This window comes from Somniosus microcephalus, chromosome 12 (assembly GCF_052327205.1).
Source record: "Somniosus microcephalus isolate GS21.2 chromosome 12, FLI_Smic_1.0, whole genome shotgun sequence".
Classification (NCBI taxonomy): Eukaryota; Metazoa; Chordata; class Chondrichthyes; order Squaliformes; family Somniosidae; genus Somniosus; species Somniosus microcephalus.
The window spans coordinates 144,548,443-144,566,257 of NC_140998.1; the positions used below are offsets into that span (position 1 = coordinate 144,548,443).

The window sequence follows — 17,815 nt, forward strand, 5'->3', positions numbered from 1 at the left end:
GTTACTAGCACTAGAAAGTATAACCACAAAAAAAATTAAGACCTTCTGAACTTTATAAACTATTGGGGGATTGGGGGTAAGGTACTGACTTGGATAGAAACTGGTTGGCAGACAGGAAGCAAAGAGTTGGAATAAACAGGTCTTTTTCCGAGTGGAAGGCAGTGACTAGTGGGGTACCGCAGGGATCGGTGCTAGGACCCCAGTTATTCACAATATATATTAATGATCGAGACGAGGGAACTAGATGTAATATCTCCAAGTTTGCAGACGACACAAAGCTGGGTGGGCGTGTGTGCTGTGAGGAGGATGCAGAGAAACTCCAGTACGATTTGGACAGGTTGAGCGATTGGGCAGATGCATGGCAGATGCAGTATAATGTGGATAAATGTGAGGTTATCCGCTTTGGTGGCAAAAACAGGAAGGCAGATTATTATCTGAACAGCAATACATTGGGAAAAGGGGAAGTGCAACAAGATCTGGGTGTCCTTGTGCACCAGTTGCTGAAGGTAAGCATGCAGATGCAGCAGGCGGTTAAGGCAAATGGTATGCTGGCCTTCATAGCGAGAGGTTTCGAGTACAGGAGCAAGGATGTCTTGCTGCAGTTGTACAGTGCCTTGGTGAGACCACACCTTGAGTATTGTGTGCAGTTTTGGTTGCCTTATCTGAGGAATGATGTTCTTGCCATGGACGGAGTGCAGCGAAGATTCACCAGACTGATACCTGGGATGGCAGGAGTGACGTATAAGGAGAGATTGGGTCAATTAGGCTTATATTCACTGGAGTTTAGAAGAATGAGAGGGGATCTCATTGAAACTTATAAAATTCTAACAGGGCTAGACAGACTAGATGCAGGAAGGCTGTCCCCGATGACGGGGAGTCCAGAACCAGGGGTCACAGTCTAAGGATAAGGGGTAAGCCATTTAGGACTGAGATGAGGAGGAATTTCTTCACCCAGAGAGTGGTGAACCTGTGGAATTCTCTACCACAGAAGGCAGTTGAGGCCAATTCATTAAATATATTCAAGAAGGAGTTAGATATGTTTCTTAAGGCTAAAGGGATCAAGGGATATGGGGAGAAGGCAGGGACAGGGTACTGAGTTTTTATGATCAGCCATGATCTCATTGAATGGCGGAGCAGGCTCGAGGGGCCGAATGGCCGACTCCTGCTCCTATCTTCTATGTTTCTATCATTCCAGTCTGGTGGGTCCCACTTCCTCTCCATCCGTGGCCTTAAAGTTCCTAGTGTTGAAAATCCCTCCCTGTGCTCAGCCTATTCCTGAGTGTGAGTTCACACTCATGTGCCCTCCTCTCACACCAAATATGTTCTCCGCCGTAATGGGCAGTGTTGTCCTGAGAACAAGAGAATTCGCAATGCCACAAAGACTAGTGAGAAGCAATTGAACACCCTGCAACCTGCATCCTACAAGTTAGTGGTCACGTTTTAGTTAAAGACCAGCCTGTGGCTGAGTGTGAGTTCACACTCACTCCCTGCGATCAGCCTGTGGCTGAGTCTGAGTTCACACTTAGCCTGCAATCGGCCTGTGGCTGAGTCTGAGTTCACACTTAGCCTGCAATCGGCCTGTGGCTGAGTGTGAGTTCACACTTAATCTGCAATCAGCCTGTGGGTGAGTGTGAAACTTAATCTGCAATCGGCCTGTGGCTGAGTGTGAAACTTAATCTGCAATCGGCCTGTGGCTGAGTGTGAGTTCACACTCACTCGGTGTGTTGAGCCTGTGTGTGGGTGAGTTGGGGCTGGGTGTTGGGCGACACTTCCTGTTGTGGAGGCGCTGTGTGTGTGGGTGCGGTGCACACCTGCCGCACTCAGTTTCCGGATTCACCTGGAGCAGCCAGCGCCCCACTCAGTTTCAGCCAAGACAGCCCCGGAGCCGAGACTAAGCGGCGGGGAAGCAGAGTCCACTCACAGCCGCGATATGAGCCCTCACCGCCCGGGGCTTCTCACCCTGCTGCCCTGTCTCCTCTACCTGCTCCAGGGGAGCCGGGGCGTCGACCCCAACCACGGCCAGTGCCCGATCTACACCTTTGGCCCGGAGGACTTCGTGCTGGACACGGACGACTCGGTATCGGCCGGGGCCACTTTCCTGGGATCTCCCGACGTGACCCGGGCCAGGGACTGCGTGCAGATCTGCTGCCGAACCCGCAACTGTAACGTGGTGCTGCTGGAGGACCAGCCCTCGCAGGAGCCCCGGACAGAGCCCATGCTCCGGCCCGTCAGTGGCTGCTTCCTCTTCAACTGCCTCTACAACCAGGTGTATGTCTGCAGGTTCTTCAGGAGGCCAGGCTTCAGCAACTTCATCCTGGACACCGTCTACAAGGCTTACCTCAAGCCCAGGGAACCCAGTGCAGGTAAGTGGCTCCTTCAAACCCCCTCCCTCCGGGCCCTTGCCCCCCTCCCTCCGGGCCCTTGCCCCCCTCCCTCCGCGCCCTTGTCCCCTCCCTCCGCGCCCTTGCCCCCCTCCCTCCGCGCCCTTGCCCCCCTCCCTCCGCGCCCTTGCCCCCTCCCTCCGCGCCCTTGCCCCCTCCCTCCGCGCCCTTGCCCCCCTCCCTCCGCGCCCTTGCCCCCCTCCCTCCGCGCCCTTGCCCCCCCTCCCTCCGCGCCCTTGCCCCCCTCCCTCCGCGCCCTTGCCCCCCTCCCTCCGCGCCCTTGCCCCCCTCCCTCCGCGCCCTTGCCCCCCTCCCTCCGCGCCCTTGCCCCCCTCCCTCCGCGCCCCTTGCCCCCCTCCCTCCGCGCCCTTGCCCCCCTCCCTCCGCGCCCTTGCCCCCCTCCCTCCGCGCCCTTTGCCCCCCTCCCTCCGCGCCCTTGCCCCCCTCCCTCCGCGCCCTTGCCCCCCTCCCTCCGCGCCCTTGCCCCCCTCCCTCCGCGCCCTTGCCCCCCTCCCTCCGCGCCCTTGCCCCCCTCCCTCCGCGCCCTTGCCCCCCTCCCTCCGCGCCTTGCCCCCCTCCCTCCGCGCCCTTGCCCCCCTCCCTCCGCGCCCTTGCCCCCCCTCCCTCCGCGCCCTTGCCCCCCTCCGCGCCCTTGCCCCCCTCCGCGCCCTTGCCCCCCTCCGCGCCCTTGCCCCCCTCCGCGCCTTGCCCCCTCCGCGCCCTTGCCCCCCTCCGCGCCCTTGCCCCCCTCCGCGCCCTTGCCCCCCTCCGCGCCCTTGCCCCCCCTCCGCGCCCTTGCCCCCTCCCTCCGCGCCCTTGCCCCCTCCCTCCGCGCCCTTGCCCCCCTCCCTCCGCGCCCTTGCCCCCCCCTCCCCTCCGCGCCCTTGCCCCCCTCCCTCCGCGCCCTTGCCCCCCTCCCTCCGCGCCCTTGCCCCCCTCCCTCCGCGCCCTTGCCCCCCTCCCTCCGCGCCCTTGCCCCCTCCCTCCGCGCCCTTGCCCCCCTCCCTCCGCGCCCTTGCCCCCCTCCCTCCGCGCCCTTGCCCCCGCGCCCTTGCCCCCCTCCCTCCGCGCCCTAGCCCCCGCGCCCTTGCCCCCCTCCCTCCGCGCCCTTGCCCCCCTCCCTCCGCGCCCTTGCCCCCCCTCCCTCCGCGCCCTTGCCCCCCTCCCTCCGCGCCCTTGCCCCCCTCCCTCCGCGCCCTTGCCCCCCTCCCTCCGCGCCCTTGCCCCCCTCCCTCCGCGCCCTTGCCCCCCCTCCCTCCGCGCCCTTGCCCCCCTCCCTCCGCGCCCTTGCCCCCCTCCCTCCGCGCCCTTGCCCCACTCCCTCCGCGCCCTTGCCCCCCTCCCTCCGCGCCCTTGCCCCCCTCCCTCCGCGCCCTTGCCCCCCTCCCTCCGCGCCCTTGCCCCCCTCCCTCCGCGCCCTTGCCCCCTCCCTCCGCGCCCTTGCCCCCTCCCTCCGCGCCCTTGCCCCCTCCCTCCGCGCCCTTGCCCCCCTCCCTCCGCGCCCTTGCCCCCTCCCTCCGCGCCCTTGCCCCCCTCCCTCCGCGCCCTTGCCCCCCTCCCTCCGCGCCCTTGCCCCCCTCCCTCCGCGCCCTTGCCCCCTCCCTCCGCGCCCTTGCCCCCCTCCCTCCGCGCCCTTGCCCCCCCTCCCTCCGCGCCCTTGCCCCCCCTCCCTCCGCGCCCTTGCCCCCCTCCTCCGCGCCCTTGCCCCCCTCCTCCGCGCCCTTGCCCCCCTCCCTCCGCGCCCTTGCCCCCCTCCCTCCGCGCCCTTGCCCCCCTCCCTCCGCGCCCTTGCCCCCCTCCCTCCGCGCCCTTGCCCCCCTCCCTCCGCGCCCTTGCCCCCCTCCCTCCGCGCCCTTGCCCCCCTCCCTCCGCGCCCTTGCCCCCCTCCCTCCGCGCCCTTGCCCCCCTCCCTCCGCGCCCTTGCCCCCCTCCCTCCGCGCCCTTGCCCCCCTCCCTCCGCGCCCTTGCCCCCCTCCCTCCGCGCCCTTGCCCCCCTCCCTCCGCGCCCTTGCCCCCCTCCCTCCGCGCCCTTGCCCCCCTCCCTCCGCGCCCTTGCCCCCCTCCCTCCGCGCCCTTGCCCCCCTCCCTCCGCGCCCTTGCCCCCCTCCCTCCGCCGCCATTGCCCCCCTCCCTCCGCGCCCTTGCCCCCCTCCCTCCGCGCCCTTGCCCCCTCCCTCCGCGCCCTTGCCCCCCTCCCTCCGCGCCCTTGCCCCCTCCCTCCGCGCCCTTGCCCCCTCCCTCCGCGCCCTTGCCCCCCTCCCTCCGCGCCCTTGCCCCCCTCCCTCCGCGCCCTTGCCCCCCTCCCTCCGCGCCCTTGCCCCCTCCCTCCGCGCCCTTGCCCTCCTCCGGCCTGCCCCCTCCCTCCGCGCCCTTGCCCCCCTCCCTCTCGCGCCCTTGCCCCCCTCCCTCCGCGCCCTTGCCCCCCTCCCTCCGCGCCCTGCTTGCCCCCTCCCCTGCCGCGCCCTTGCCCCCTCCCTCCGCGCCCTTGCCCCCTCCCTCCGCGCCCTTGCCCCCCTCCCTCCGCGCCCTTGCCCCCCCTCCCTCCGCGCCCTTGCCCCCCTCCCTCCGCGCCCTTGCCCCCTCCCTCCGCGCCCTTGCCCCCCTCCCTCCGCGCCCTTGCCCCCCTCCCTCCGCGCCCTTGCCCCCCTCCCTCCGCGCCCTTGCCCCCTCCCCTCCGCGCCCTTGCCCCCCTCCCTCCGCGCCCTTGCCCCCCTCCCTCCGCGCCCTTGCCCCCCTCCCTCCGCGCCCTTGCCCCCTCCCTCCGCGCCCTTGCCCCCCTCCCTCCGCGCCCTTGCCCCCCTCCTCCGCGCCCTTGCCCCCCTCCCTCCGCGCCCTTGCCCCCCTCCCTCCGCGCCCTTGCCCCCCTCCCTCCGCGCCCTTGCCCCCCTCCCTCCGCGCCCTTGCCCCCTCCCTCCGCGCCCTTGCCCCCTCCCTCCGCGCCCTTGCCCCCCTCCCTCCGCGCCCTTGCCCCCCCTCCCTCCGCGCCCTTGCCCCCCTCCCTCCGCGCCCTTGCCCCCCTCCCTCCGCGCCCTTGCCCCCCTCCCTCCGCGCCCTTGCCCCCCTCCCTCCGCGCCCTTGCCCCCCTCCCTCCGCGCCCTTGCCCCCCTCCCTCCGCGCCCTTGCCCCCTCCCTCCGCGCCCTTGCCCCCTCCCTCCGCGCCCTTGCCCCCCTCCCTCCGCGCCCTTGCCCCCCTCCCTCCGCGCCCTTGCCCCCCTCCCTCCGCGCCCTTGCCCCCCTCCCTCGCGCGCCTTGCCCCCTCCTCGCTCCTTGCCCCCCTCCCTCCGCGCCCTTGCCCCCCTCCTCCGCCCCTTGCCCCCCCTCCCTCCGCGCCCTTGCCCCCCTCCCTCCGCGCCCTTGCCCCCCTCCCTCCGCGCCCTTGCCCCCCTCCCTCCGCGCCCTTGCCCCCCTCCCTCCGCGCCCTTGCCCCCCTCCCTCCGCGCCCTTGCCCCCCTCCCTCCGCGCCCTTGCCCCCTCCCTCCGCGCCCTTGCCCCCCTCCCTCCGCGCCCTTGCCCCCCTCCCTCCGCGCCCTTGCCCCCCTCCCTCCGCGCCCTTGCCCCCCTCCCTCCGCGCCCTTGCCCCCCTCCCTCCGCGCCCTTGCCCCCCTCCCTCCGCGCCCTTGCCCCCCTCCCTCCGCGCCCTTGCCCCCCTCCTCCGCGCCCTTGCCCCCCTCCCTCCCGCCCCTTGCCCCCCTCCCTCCGCCCCCTTGCCCCCTCCTCCGCCCCTTGCCCCCTCCCTCCGCCCCCTTGCCCCCCTCCTCCGCCCCCTTGCCCCCCTCCCTCCGCCCCCTTGCCCCCCTCCCTCCGCCCCCTTGCCCCCCTCCCTCCGCCCCCTTGCCCCCCTCCCCTCCGCCCCCTTGCCCCCCTCCCTCCGCCCCCTTGCCCCCCCTCCCCTCCGCCCCCTTGCCCCCCCTCCCTCCGCCCCCTTGCCCCCCTCCCTCCGCCCCCTTGCCCCCTCCCTCCGCCCCCCTTGCCCCCCTCCCTCCGCCCCCTTGCCCCCCTCCCTCCGCCCCCTTGCCCCCCTCCCTCCGCCCCCTTGCCCCCCTCCCTCCGCCCCCTTGCCCCCCTCCCTCCGCCCCCTTGCCCCCCTCCCTCCGCCCCTTGCCCCCCTCCCTCCGCCCCCCTTGCCCCCCTCCCTCCGCCCCCTTGCCCCCCTCCCTCCGCCCCCTTGCCCCCCTCCCTCCGCCCCCTTGCCCCCCTCCCTCCGCCCCCTTGCCCCCCTCCCTCCCCCCCCTTGCCCCCCTCCCTCCGCCCCCTTGCCCCCCTCCCTCCGCCCCCTTGCCCCCCTCCCTCCGCCCCCTTGCCCCCCTCCCTCCGCCCCCTTGCCCCCCTCCCTCCGCCCCCTTGCCCCCTCCCTCCGCCCCCTTGCCCCCCTCCCTCCGCCGCCCTTGCCCCCCTCCCTCCGCCCCTTGCCCCCCTCCCTCCGCCCCCTTGCCCCCCTCCCTCCGCCCCCTTGCCCCCCCTCCCTCCGCGCCCCTTGCCCCCCTCCCTCCGCGCCCTTGCCCCCCTCCCTCCGGCCCCTTGCCCCCCTCCCTCCGCGCCCTTGCCCCCTCCTCCGCGCCCTTGCCCCCTCCCTCCGCGCCCTTGCCCCCCTCCCTCCGCGCCCTTGCCCCCCTCCCTCCGCGCCCTTGCCCCCCTCCCTCCGCGCCCTTGCCCCCCTCACCTCCGCGCCCTTGCCCCCCTCCCTCCGCGCCCTTGCCCCCCTCCCTCCGCGCCCTTGCCCCCCTTGCCCCCCTTCCCTCTCCGCGCCCTTGCCCCCCTCCCTCCGCGCCCTTGCCCCCCTCCCTCCGCGCCCTTGCCCCCCTCCCCGCCCTTGCCCCCCTCCCTCCGCGCCCTTGCCCCCCTCCCTCCGCGCCCTTGCCCCCCTCCCTCCGCGCCCTTGCCCCCCTCCCTCCGCCCCCTTGCCCCCCTCCCTCCGCCCCCTTGCCCCCCTCCCTCCGCCCCCTTGCCCCCCCTCCCTCCGCCCCCTTGCCCCCCTCCCTCCGCGCCCTTGCCCCCTCCCTCCGCGCCCTTGCCCCCTCCCTCCGCGCCCTTGCCCCCCTCCCTCCGCGCCCTTGCCCCCCTCCCTCCGCGCCCTTGCCCCCCTCCCTCCGCGCCCTTGCCCCCCTCCCTCCGCGCCCTTGCCCCCCTCCCTCCGCGCCCTTGCCCCCCTCCCTCCGCGCCCTTGCCCCCCTCCCTCCGCGCCCTTGCCCCCCTCCCTCCGCGCCCTTGCCCCCCTCCCTCCGCGCCCTTGCCCCCCTCCCTCCGCGCCCTTGCCCCCCTCCCTCCGCGCCCTTGCCCCCCTCCCTCCGCGCCCTTGCCCCCCTCCCTCCGCGCCCTTGCCCCCCTCCCTCCGCGCCCTTGCCCCCCTCCCTCCGCGCCCTTGCCCCCTCCCTCCGCGCCCTTGCCCCCCTCCCTCCGCGCCCTTGCCCCCCTCCCTCCGCGCCCTTGCCCCCTCCCTCCGCGCCCTTGCCCCCTCCCTCCGCGCCCTTGCCCCCTCCCTCCGCGCCCTTGCCCCCTCCCTCCGCGCCCTTGCCCCCCTCCCTCCGCGCCCTTGCCCCCCTCCCTCCGCGCCCTTGCCCCCCTCCCTCCGCGCCCTTGCCCCCCTCCCTCCGCGCCCTTGCCCCCCTCCCTCCGCGCCCTTGCCCCCCTCCCTCCGCGCCCCTGCCCCCCTCCCTCCGCGCCCCTGCCCCCCTCCCTCCGCGCCCCTGCCCCCCTCCCTCCGCGCCCCTGCCCCCCTCCCTCCGCGCCCCTGCCCCCCTCCCTCCGCGCCCCTGCCCCCCTCCCTCCGCGCCCCTGCCCCCCTCCCTCCGCGCCCTTGCCCCCCTCCCTCCGCGCCCTTGCCCCCCTCCCTCCGCGCCCTTGCCCCCTCCCTCCGCGCCCTTGCCCCCCTCCCTCCGCGCCCTTGCCCCCTCCCTCCGCGCCCTTGCCCCCCTCCCTCCGCGCCCTTGCCCCCCTCCCTCCGCGCCCTTGCCCCCCTCCCTCCGCGCCCTTGCCCCCTCCCTCCGCGCCCTTGCCCCCCTCCCTCCGCGCCCTTGCCCCCCTCCCTCCGCGCCCTTGCCCCCTCCTCCCTCCGCGCCCCTCCCTCCGCGCCCCTCGGGTCCCCCCCTCCCTCCGCGCCCCTCGGCCCCCCCTCCCTCCCTCCCTCCCTCCCTCCCGCGCCCCTCGGACCCCCTCCCTCCGCGCCCCTCGGGTCCCCCCCTCCCTCCGCGCCCCTCGGGTCCCCCCCTCCCTCCGCGCCCCTTGGCCCCCCCTCCCTCGGCCCCCCCTCCCTCCCCCTCGGCCCCCCCCTCCCTCCCTCCGCGCCATTCCTTCCCCGTTCCCCTCTCCCCGTCCCCCTCTCCCCCGTTCCCCCCTCCCGCGCTCCCTCCAGTCACCCCTGACACCCCCTCCCCCGTCACCCCCCTCCGTGCCCTTTCCCCGTGCCAACCTGTTCTCAAGTTCACTAGGATGTGCCCCTACTGTGACACTGTGGGCAAATGGAAACCCTACTGATGTGCACTTTCAATTAGTTTGGAGGCTCTTAATTATTGATAGGACATCTGGCAGGTTCAGAAAACTGTGAAGAACAGGCAGTCGCATCCCCAGTGCAGGACAGTCTTCCAGAGGCTATTGTTGTTTCCCCGCGCACCGCCCCCCCCGCCCCCCCAAAGCCAATCTATAAACGAAAGAAAGATTTGCATTTCTATAGCGCCTTTCACAACCTCAGGACGTCCAAAAGTGCTTTACAGCCAATGAAGTACTTTTGAGGTGTAATCACTGTTGTAATGTAGAGAAACACGGCAGCCAATTGCACACAACAAGCTCCCACAAACAGCAATGTGATGATGACCGGATAATCTGTTTATCTTTGTGATGTTGGTTGAAGGATAAATATTGGCCGGGACACCGGGGAGAACTCCTCAGCTCTTCGAATAGGGCCATGGGATCTTTTTGCGCCCACCTGAGAGAGCAGCCGTGGCCTCTGTTTAACGTCTCATCTGAAAGCTGACAGTGCAGCACCCCCTCAGTACTGCACTGAAGTGTCGGCCTAGATTTTGTGCTCAAGTCTCTGGCGCGGGACTTGAACCCACAACCTTCTGCCTCAGAGGTGAGAGAGCTACCTGCTGAGCCACTGGCTGATACTCATTTCCGAGACTGGCCTATGAAGAATGGGTATTTAGCTGAGATACTGGATAGTGGCTGATGTGTGTGCAACCCTACCTAGCATAAGTAACAAGCCTTCAAGATCAGGTTTTTGATTTACAAAAAATGTAAAGAATGTTTCTTGTAATGTCCTGTTCCTTTTTACCAGTGAGATTGCAGTTCTATTCATTCCTGCTTAGCTTAATGAAAGGGATGGGGAAAGGGGAAGTTATTGAATAATGTACTTTGAACGGCTGTAGGGCACGAGTCTGATCAAAACTAACCTGTGCCCCCAGGTAAGTTTAATTTGCCCAGTGCCAGCTTCTGTCAACCTGGCACTGGGGTGGCAGTAATAGCAGCTGACAGAGGTAATCATTAATGGAGAAGGGCATGTGCTTAATGTGTTTATTCTACTTTTGCTCTCAAACCATATCTGCACCATCCCAGTGGCTCACACCAGCTGCCTGAAGGAAGCTGTTGTGTTTTTACTCCCGAGCGGATTGTCCCCCTCGGAGACTGGTGTTCAGACTCCTGAGGAATGGTTAGGTGGGCAAGGAACGAGAAGGCTGCTGGTCTCTGTGGGACTCTACCTCCATCTGAGTGCAAAGCTCCAAGAGCAGAGTGGAAGAACAAAGCGTTTTGAGGTTAACTATTGACAACACTTCCAGTGCGTCAATCGGATGATTAGTGAATAATATTTAAATGGTATTAGTGCAACTCCTGAAATCTCCACAGTACACCGAGAGAAAGAAATAACTTTCTACAGCACCTTTCAAGACCTTAGGACATCCCAAAGCGCTTTAGTCAATGAAGTACTTTTGAAGTGTAGTCGCTGTTGTAATGTAGGCAACGCGGCAGCCAATTTGTGCACTGCAAGATCCCACAAGCAGCAATGAGTTAATGACCTGATCATTTTAATGATGTTGGTTGAGGGATAACTGGAGTATCAGCATAGATTATGTGCTCAGGCTTCACCTTTTTTGGAATCACTTCAGAAATGCAGAACTCTAGCTGAAATGATTCATGAACCTGGGTCTTGCAATGGTCCTGTGAGCTCACGAACATTCCTGTATAATTTGTGTCTTGGTGCACTGAATTTGGGTTTCTACCTTATTCCTGTTGTGATTGCTATGTGGCGCAAATTCCTCCAGGGCATTTTCATTGTGTTGTGTCTGGCCGCACTTTTTACCTCATTCCCGTGAAACTGCATGCTTGCAATCTGGTAACCTCCTACTTGGGAAGATTTCGACATACGCACTTGCTCATCTGAGAGTGAGTCAGTGTCCATATTAGTCACACAGGAAGTTGTGTACTGATTCATCGTGTGTTTGTTTTTTTCGTTAACTTCCCCATCTCTCTTGAATGCACTGACTTGAGTTGCAGTATGATTCCACGGGCATGGAAAACCCTCCAGTTACTTGATCTTGGTGGCAAGTATTGGCAAGCTATTTGACTGTGAGGGCATCACTGCCCAATCCTATCCCCCCCCCCCCCCCCAACATGCACTTCCAGCGACAGTTTATGGATAGTTCGGTCTGGGTAGCTGTTGGGTGATTATAGCTGATTTTTGGCACTCCTGGGCTAAGGAGAGGCAAATGTAACCCGGGGTTACATACTCGGTTGCATCAAACCGCAACCGACAGTTCAAGAGGAAAGCCCACCACCACCTTCTCAGCGCAACCAGAGATCTTAGTGGTGACGTGCCATATTCACATAGCAAGGTGGCATTCTAGAGGAATAGTATTCAAAAGCAGAGGATGTTATGTTGAACTAGGACAGAACCTTGGTTAGTCCAGGCTTAAGAGTACTGTGCTCAGTTCTGATCTCCATATTACAAAAAGGATATAGAGTCACTGGAGAAAGGTGCAAGAAAGATTTACAAGGATGCTAGCAGAACTGAGAGGGTACAACAACAGGAAAGACTGAACAGGCTGGGACTCTTTTCTAGAGAAAAGAGAAGGTTGAGAAGTGGCCTGATAAAGGACTTTAAAATTATGACGGGGTTTGTTAAGGTAGACGTAGAGAAGCTGTTTCCACTGGTGGGGTAGTCCAAAACTAGGGGCCATAAATATAATCTTGTCTCTAATAAATCCAATAAGGATTTTAGGAGAAACCTTTTTATGCAGTGTGTTTAGAATGTGGAAATTGCTACCACAGTTGAGCTGAATAGCATAGTAGCGTAGATGTCTTTAAGGGGATGCTAGATAAGTACATGAGGGAGAAAGGAATAGAAAGAAAGAAAGCAAGCAATCCTCGATTTCAAAATGCTCATCCTTGTTTTCAAATCCCTCCATGGCCTTGCCCCTCCCTATCTCTGTAATCTCCTCCAGCCCCACAACCACCCCCCCCCCCCCCCCGAGTTATCTGCACTCCTCTAATTCTGCCCTCTTGAACATCCCTGATTATAATCACTCAACCATTGGTGGCCATGCCATCTGTTGCCTAGGCCCTAAGCTCTCGAATTCCCTCCCTAAACCTCTCCGCGCCTCTCCTCCTTTAAGACGTTTCTTAAAACCTACCTCTTTGACCAAGCTTTTGGTCACCTGCCCTAATTTCTACTTATGTGGCTCGGTGTCAAATTTTTGTGTCTTATAACTCTCTTGTGAAGCGCCTTAGGATGTTTTACTACGTTAAAGGCGCTATATAAATACAAGTTGTTTTTATAGTGCCTTTCATGACTTCAGGACGTCCCAAAACATTTTACAGCCAATTAAGTACTTTTGAGATGTAGTCAGAGGAAACGCAGCAGCCAATTTGTGCATAGCAAGATCCCACAAAGAGCAAGGTGATAAATGACCAGATAATCTGTTTTAGTGATGTTGGTTGAGGGATAAATATTGGCCAGGACACCTGGGATAACACCCCTGCTCCTCTTCGAAATAGTGCCTTGGGATCTTTTACGTCCACCTGAGAGGGCAGACGGGGCCTCAGTTTAACGTCTTATCCGAAAGACGGCACCTCCGACAGTGCAGCACTCCCTCAGTAGCAATGTTCCCTTTAAGCTGTGTGGCCGTGCAGCGCTCCAGGGTTCCCGCGCAGCTGACGAGCCGGCTCTTAAATTGAAGAAACCGCTCATGCGCGGACTTTTGAATGGCCCATGCTGCCCGTTAAAGGGGCCGCGCAGCCCCAAAAAAAAGACGGGGGACATTGCTCAGTACTGCAGTGGAGTGTCAGCCTGGATTCCGCGCCCAAGTCTCTGGAGTGGGACTTGAACCCACAACGTTCTGACTCGGAGGCGAGAGTGCTACCAACTAAGCAACAGCTGACAATGTTGATTAACGTGAGATGCAGTAAACAGAGTGGGAGGAGGCTCATGTGGCACAGACCTGTTGGGCCGAATGGCCTGCTTCTGTGCTGTATAGTCTATGAACACGCTTCGTGCAGTTCCTCAGCTGCACAAGAAGGCGATGGCTTTAATTTGACTGGGGCTGTTACACTTGATCTCCGCTCTCCCTCACGGAGATCCCACCGTCTTTTCCTTCCCATTGATGGGCCCTTCGATTCTGCCCGATTTTCCAGTTGGTCCACAGTCGCCCAACTTTGGTTATTGTTGATGCACTGAGGCCGCAGGTGTTTCACTGCAGCCTGCACATCACTTCCCACTGGGTTAACAAAATACCAATGTGGGGTTGGTGCCTGGGGAGAGGGGTGGTTTTTGTAGGAGGAGGAAAACTGAAGGAAGTCAGTGTAATGAAAACAGAAAGTGCTGGAAATACTCAACGGGTCTGGCAGCATCTGTGGCGAGAGAGACAGAGTTAACATTTCAGGTCGATGACCTTTAATCAGAACAGTGAATATTTAAGTTGAGATTCAAATATTCGCCAGGTCGGTGAAGAAGATGGAGGCCTTTCCACCTATCCTGACTGCTCCATCCAGAAAGATTTGACAGTTGCTTCATAATTATTCCAGGGGTTTTTGTCCTCCCTGCAAGTCCATCCCATGTGTGGTTGGTCATGCGAGGAAGAGCTTCCCATCGCTTGTCTTGAACTTGCCTTTTACCAATTTGATCCGGTGCCCTTTGTCCTCCCATCAACAACATTAAAAACTTGTAATTATAAGAACATAAGAAATAGGAGCAGGAGTAGGCCATTTGGCCCCTCGAGCCTGCTCCGCCATTCAATGAGATCATGGTTGATCTGATCTTGGCCTCAATGCCACTTCCCTGCCCGCTCCCCATAACCCCTGACTCCCCTGTAGCTCAAATATCTGTCTGTCTCGGCCTTGAATAGATTCAATGCCTGAGCCTCCACCGCTCTCTGGAGTTGAGAATTCCAAAGATTCATGACCCTCTGAGAGAAGAAATTCCTCCTCATCTCCGTTTAAAATGGGTGACCCCTTATCCTGAAGCAGTGCCGCTTAGTTCTTCATTCCCTTTCCTTGTTAGCCCTCCCCAAATGCATTACCTCACACTTCTCCAGATTGAATTCCATTTGCCACTGTTCTGCCCACCTGACCAATTTATTGATATCTTCCTGCAGTCTACAGCTTCCTTCTTCAGTATCAACCACACAGCCAATTTTAGTATCATCTGCAAACTTCTTAATCATACCCCCTATATTCGGGTTATAAGCGGTGCCTTTGTAATTGACTCCTATGGCAATGCCGAATGGTTGGCACCATTTGCCCGATTTTGGTGGCTAGCCGTGATTAGCCCAGACGGTGTAAGTGGTGGGGACTTTGCTTGAAGGAGTGTTCGGATTTACTTTTTTCGCACCTTTTGATATCTTTACAAGGTTGCCCCTCGGTCGTTTTGAGGCCAAAAAGTTTCTCCAGGCTTTCCTAATGTTGGAGGTCAGTCTCGTGACCCCTCTCTGCAAGGTTTAAATATCTCCTTATGCCTCCGTGACCAGAACTGCGCCCAGCCTCATGGCATGTTCTGACCAGTGCACGATACGCTATGACTTCCACTCACTCCTATTTTACTGTATTTGCTACATAATTTACAGCGACGATTGCTGTTGCTCAGTGAGTGGGCATATTGAGCTGCAAATCTACTAATACCCCTTGATCTCTTCACCTTTAGTATTTTGACACTAGTAATAGGGCATTTATTGTTACAGTTTGCAGCTTCCACCCAACTGCTGACTTGTTCTTGTGGCAAAGAGATAGTCTTCATAATTCTACACACTTGTGTGATATGAACAGAAACGTTGAGTGGCAATTACCCTTTTGCCAAGGTCCTTTGCAGCGGCCACCCACCACGGCCTCCTGTTTACTTTCAAAGGTATTACCAAAAAAAATGGTATGTTGTTCAGACTAAGGCGAATGTCTAATTTATTTATCTGGCATACAATTACACAGAATCAAAAGAATGGCGTCAGTAACTAACGGTACAATATTTGACTTGAACAGTCTTCTCTGAAGCTAAATAATAGAATTCAAAATCTTAGTCCAGCGGCTTTTACCGGAGCCTCCCTCATTACTGCAACATGAACATAGGCAGGCAAACAAGGAACTGGGGATATAGGGGCTCCCAGCAGCACATGTCCAGGTCCACGAGCAGGCTTCACAGATAGTGTAAACAACAGATTGCCAGCCATTCGGTGGATTTAGTTCATGTTTTGACACCTGCCTCGAATATCACCTGGGCAGTGTAGCTTTGTGAACACGCTCGGTATACAACAGGGCTGCAAGGCTGCATGGATTTAACATTTCAAAGACGTGAGGTAATTTCTGGTACCATCTACTTTTTCCGAATGCAGACAATGCCACTGACAGTATATCTAGACAGTTGTTGCCTTTTGTCTTTCTCCCCAAAGGAACAAATGGGTTATTTTGAGATTGCAGCTAGCTAAAGCCTATTTTAAATTCACAATATTTTGCCTGACTGTAGTCATGTATAAAGAAACAATACAGAATTTTTTTTTCTGTTTGCTGTTTGACAGAGGGGAAAAATAGAGTATGAGAGTAAACTTTCAAGGAACATAAAAGCGGATTGTGAAAGCTTCTGCAAGTATGTAAAAAGAAAAAGATTAGTGAAGACAAATGTAGGTTGCTTACAGTCAGAAACGGGAGAATTTATAATGGGGAACAAGGAAATGATGAGCAATTAAACAAATACTTTGAAATAACAACAGAAAATGCTGGAAATACTCAGCAGGCCAGACAGCATCCGTGGAGAGAGAAACAGTTAACGCTTCAGGTCTGGGACCCTTCATCAGAACTGGAAAAAGCTGGAAATGTAACATATTAAGCAGGTGCAGAGACAGGGGGTGGGGGGAGGGTTTAGGAGGGGAGGAAGGAATTGAAAGAACATACTGTGAAAATGTTGCAAATGGGAATGGCAAAATCATACTGCATGAAAAATGGGGGCAGGGATTATTATCTGAAATTGTTGAACTTGATATTGAGTCCGGAAGGCTGTAAACTGCCTAATCGAAAGATAAGGTGCTGTTCCTCGAGCTTACGTTGAGCTTCATTGGAACAATGTAATAGGCCGAGGACAGAGAGATCAGAGTGGGAGTGAAGCGGAGAATTAAAGTGACAGGCGACCGGAAGCTCAGGGTCACCCTTACGGACTGAACGGAGGTGTTCCGCAAAGCGGTCGCCCAATCTGCGTTTGGTAAATGAACATTTGCAACATTTTCACAGTATGTTCTTTCAATTCCTTCCTCCCCATCTAACCTCACCACCCCCCCCCCACTGTCTCTGCACCTGCTTAATATCTGTTACATTTCCAGCTTTTTCCAATTCTGATGAAGGGTCCCAGACCTGAAACGTTAACTCTGTTTCTCTCTCCACGGATGCTGCCTGGCCTGCTGAGTATTTCCAGCATTTTCTGTTGTTATTTCAGATTTCCAGCATCTGCAGTATTTTGCTATTAAACAAATACTTCGGTTCTGTCTTCACGGAAGAGGACACAAATAACTTCCCAGAAATGCGAGGGAACCAAGGGTCTAGTGAGAAGGAGGAATTAAAGGAAATTAGTATTAGTAAAAAAATAGTGCTGGAGAAATTAATGGGACTGAAAGCTGATAAATCCCCAGAGCCTGATAATCCACATCCCAGAGTACTAAAAGAGGTAGCTGTGGCAGAGCCATCAAGAGACATTGAATAAACTGTAATAATTCCTTTAGACACCCAGTGGTGCAGTTGTGAACTGCACCTTTAAGCTGTGTGCAGCTTCTTGTAATTTCACGTGATGACGTCATGACGCCGATCACGCGACCCCCCAGTTGGCACGGAAAACGTGATGATGTCATGACGTCAGTTGGCAGTTGGAAATGGCAGTTGGAAATGGCAGTTGGAAAAGAGAGTCTGAGAAAGGCTGTGAGGAGACACAGACCTGCTGACCTCTGTTCCTGTAAGTTAAAAGTTAAAGTATTGAGTTCGTTAAAGTTTGATTAATTCTTTTCACTGCGTTGGACTTCGTTTTTTGGATAGGAACTCCCGTTCCTACATTGGTGACCCCGAGCTCGTTGGACAACTTTCTTCGAGATATTCATGATGAATACGAACGCCGTTGCCCTTAAATTGCCGCAGTTCTGGGAACAGCAACCAGAAGCATGGTTTTTCCAAGCAGAAGCCCAGTTTGGTATCCGGGACATTACAGCAGATTCAACCCGTTATTATTACGTGGTTTCAGCTCTGGACAGCGCCACAGCTTCACGCGTCGTCAGCATCCTGGGAAATCCACCGGCAGAGGGGAAGTACTCAGCTTTAAAAGAACGTTTACTACAAGTGTATGCTTTAACTAAGCCGGAACGGGCACGCAAGCTTATCGCAATGCCGGGTCTTGGGGACTCAAAACCATCAGAATTGATGAGCCAAATGCTCACGCTTTTGGGTTCGGAGCCCCAATGTTTTTTATTTCGAGAGTTCTTCCTCTGTCAGCTACCCGAGCCAGTTCAGGCAGTCTTGGCCAGTTCTACGATTACGGACTGTGCCGAACTGGCTGCGGAGGCAGATAAGTCTTTTATGGTCATACAGTAAAGTTGCGCAGCTACGAGGCCTCTTTCTCCTACGCGAGCAAAATCCAGCCCTCCTTCGTCAGGCTTATGTATGTACCACGCCCGTTTTGGCGTCAGGGCTCGACGCTGCTGTCCACCCTGCAGTTGGGTTGAAAAAAAGGCTCCAGCAGACTCACAAGCCTCGAAGAAGACAGGGGGTAATAAACACACCCAGTTCACCATGGCAGTCGGTTCAGCAGGAAAACTCCTCTATGTTACTGATTCCGGAACCGGGCGACGATTCTTGTGTGATACTGGTTCTCAGTGCAGTATTTTGCCAGTTTCAAAGCTGGACCTACAATCCGGCAGTCACGGCCCTTCCCTTGAGGCAGCCAATGGTGCGGCCATTCGCACATTCGGTAAACGGACAGTCAATTTAACTCT

At 59.6% G+C, this 17,815-nt stretch overlaps 1 protein-coding gene across 2 annotated transcripts in view; it reads left to right on the forward strand.

The window, feature by feature from the left end:
* Positions 1-1,801: 1,801 nt before the first annotated feature.
* Positions 1,802-17,815, forward strand: part of spint1a (serine peptidase inhibitor, Kunitz type 1 a) — a 70,621-nt gene continuing 54,607 nt past the window's right edge. Inside the window, exon 1 of one of the 2 annotated variants that reach the window (XM_086003636.1) lies at positions 1,802-2,363. In XM_086003636.1, the coding sequence (XP_085859762.1) occupies positions 1,931-2,363 (433 nt within the window). In that variant the 5' untranslated portion in view covers positions 1,802-1,930. The remainder of the gene's footprint in view (positions 2,364-17,815) is intronic. The other variant, XM_086003634.1, reaches the window with a different exon arrangement.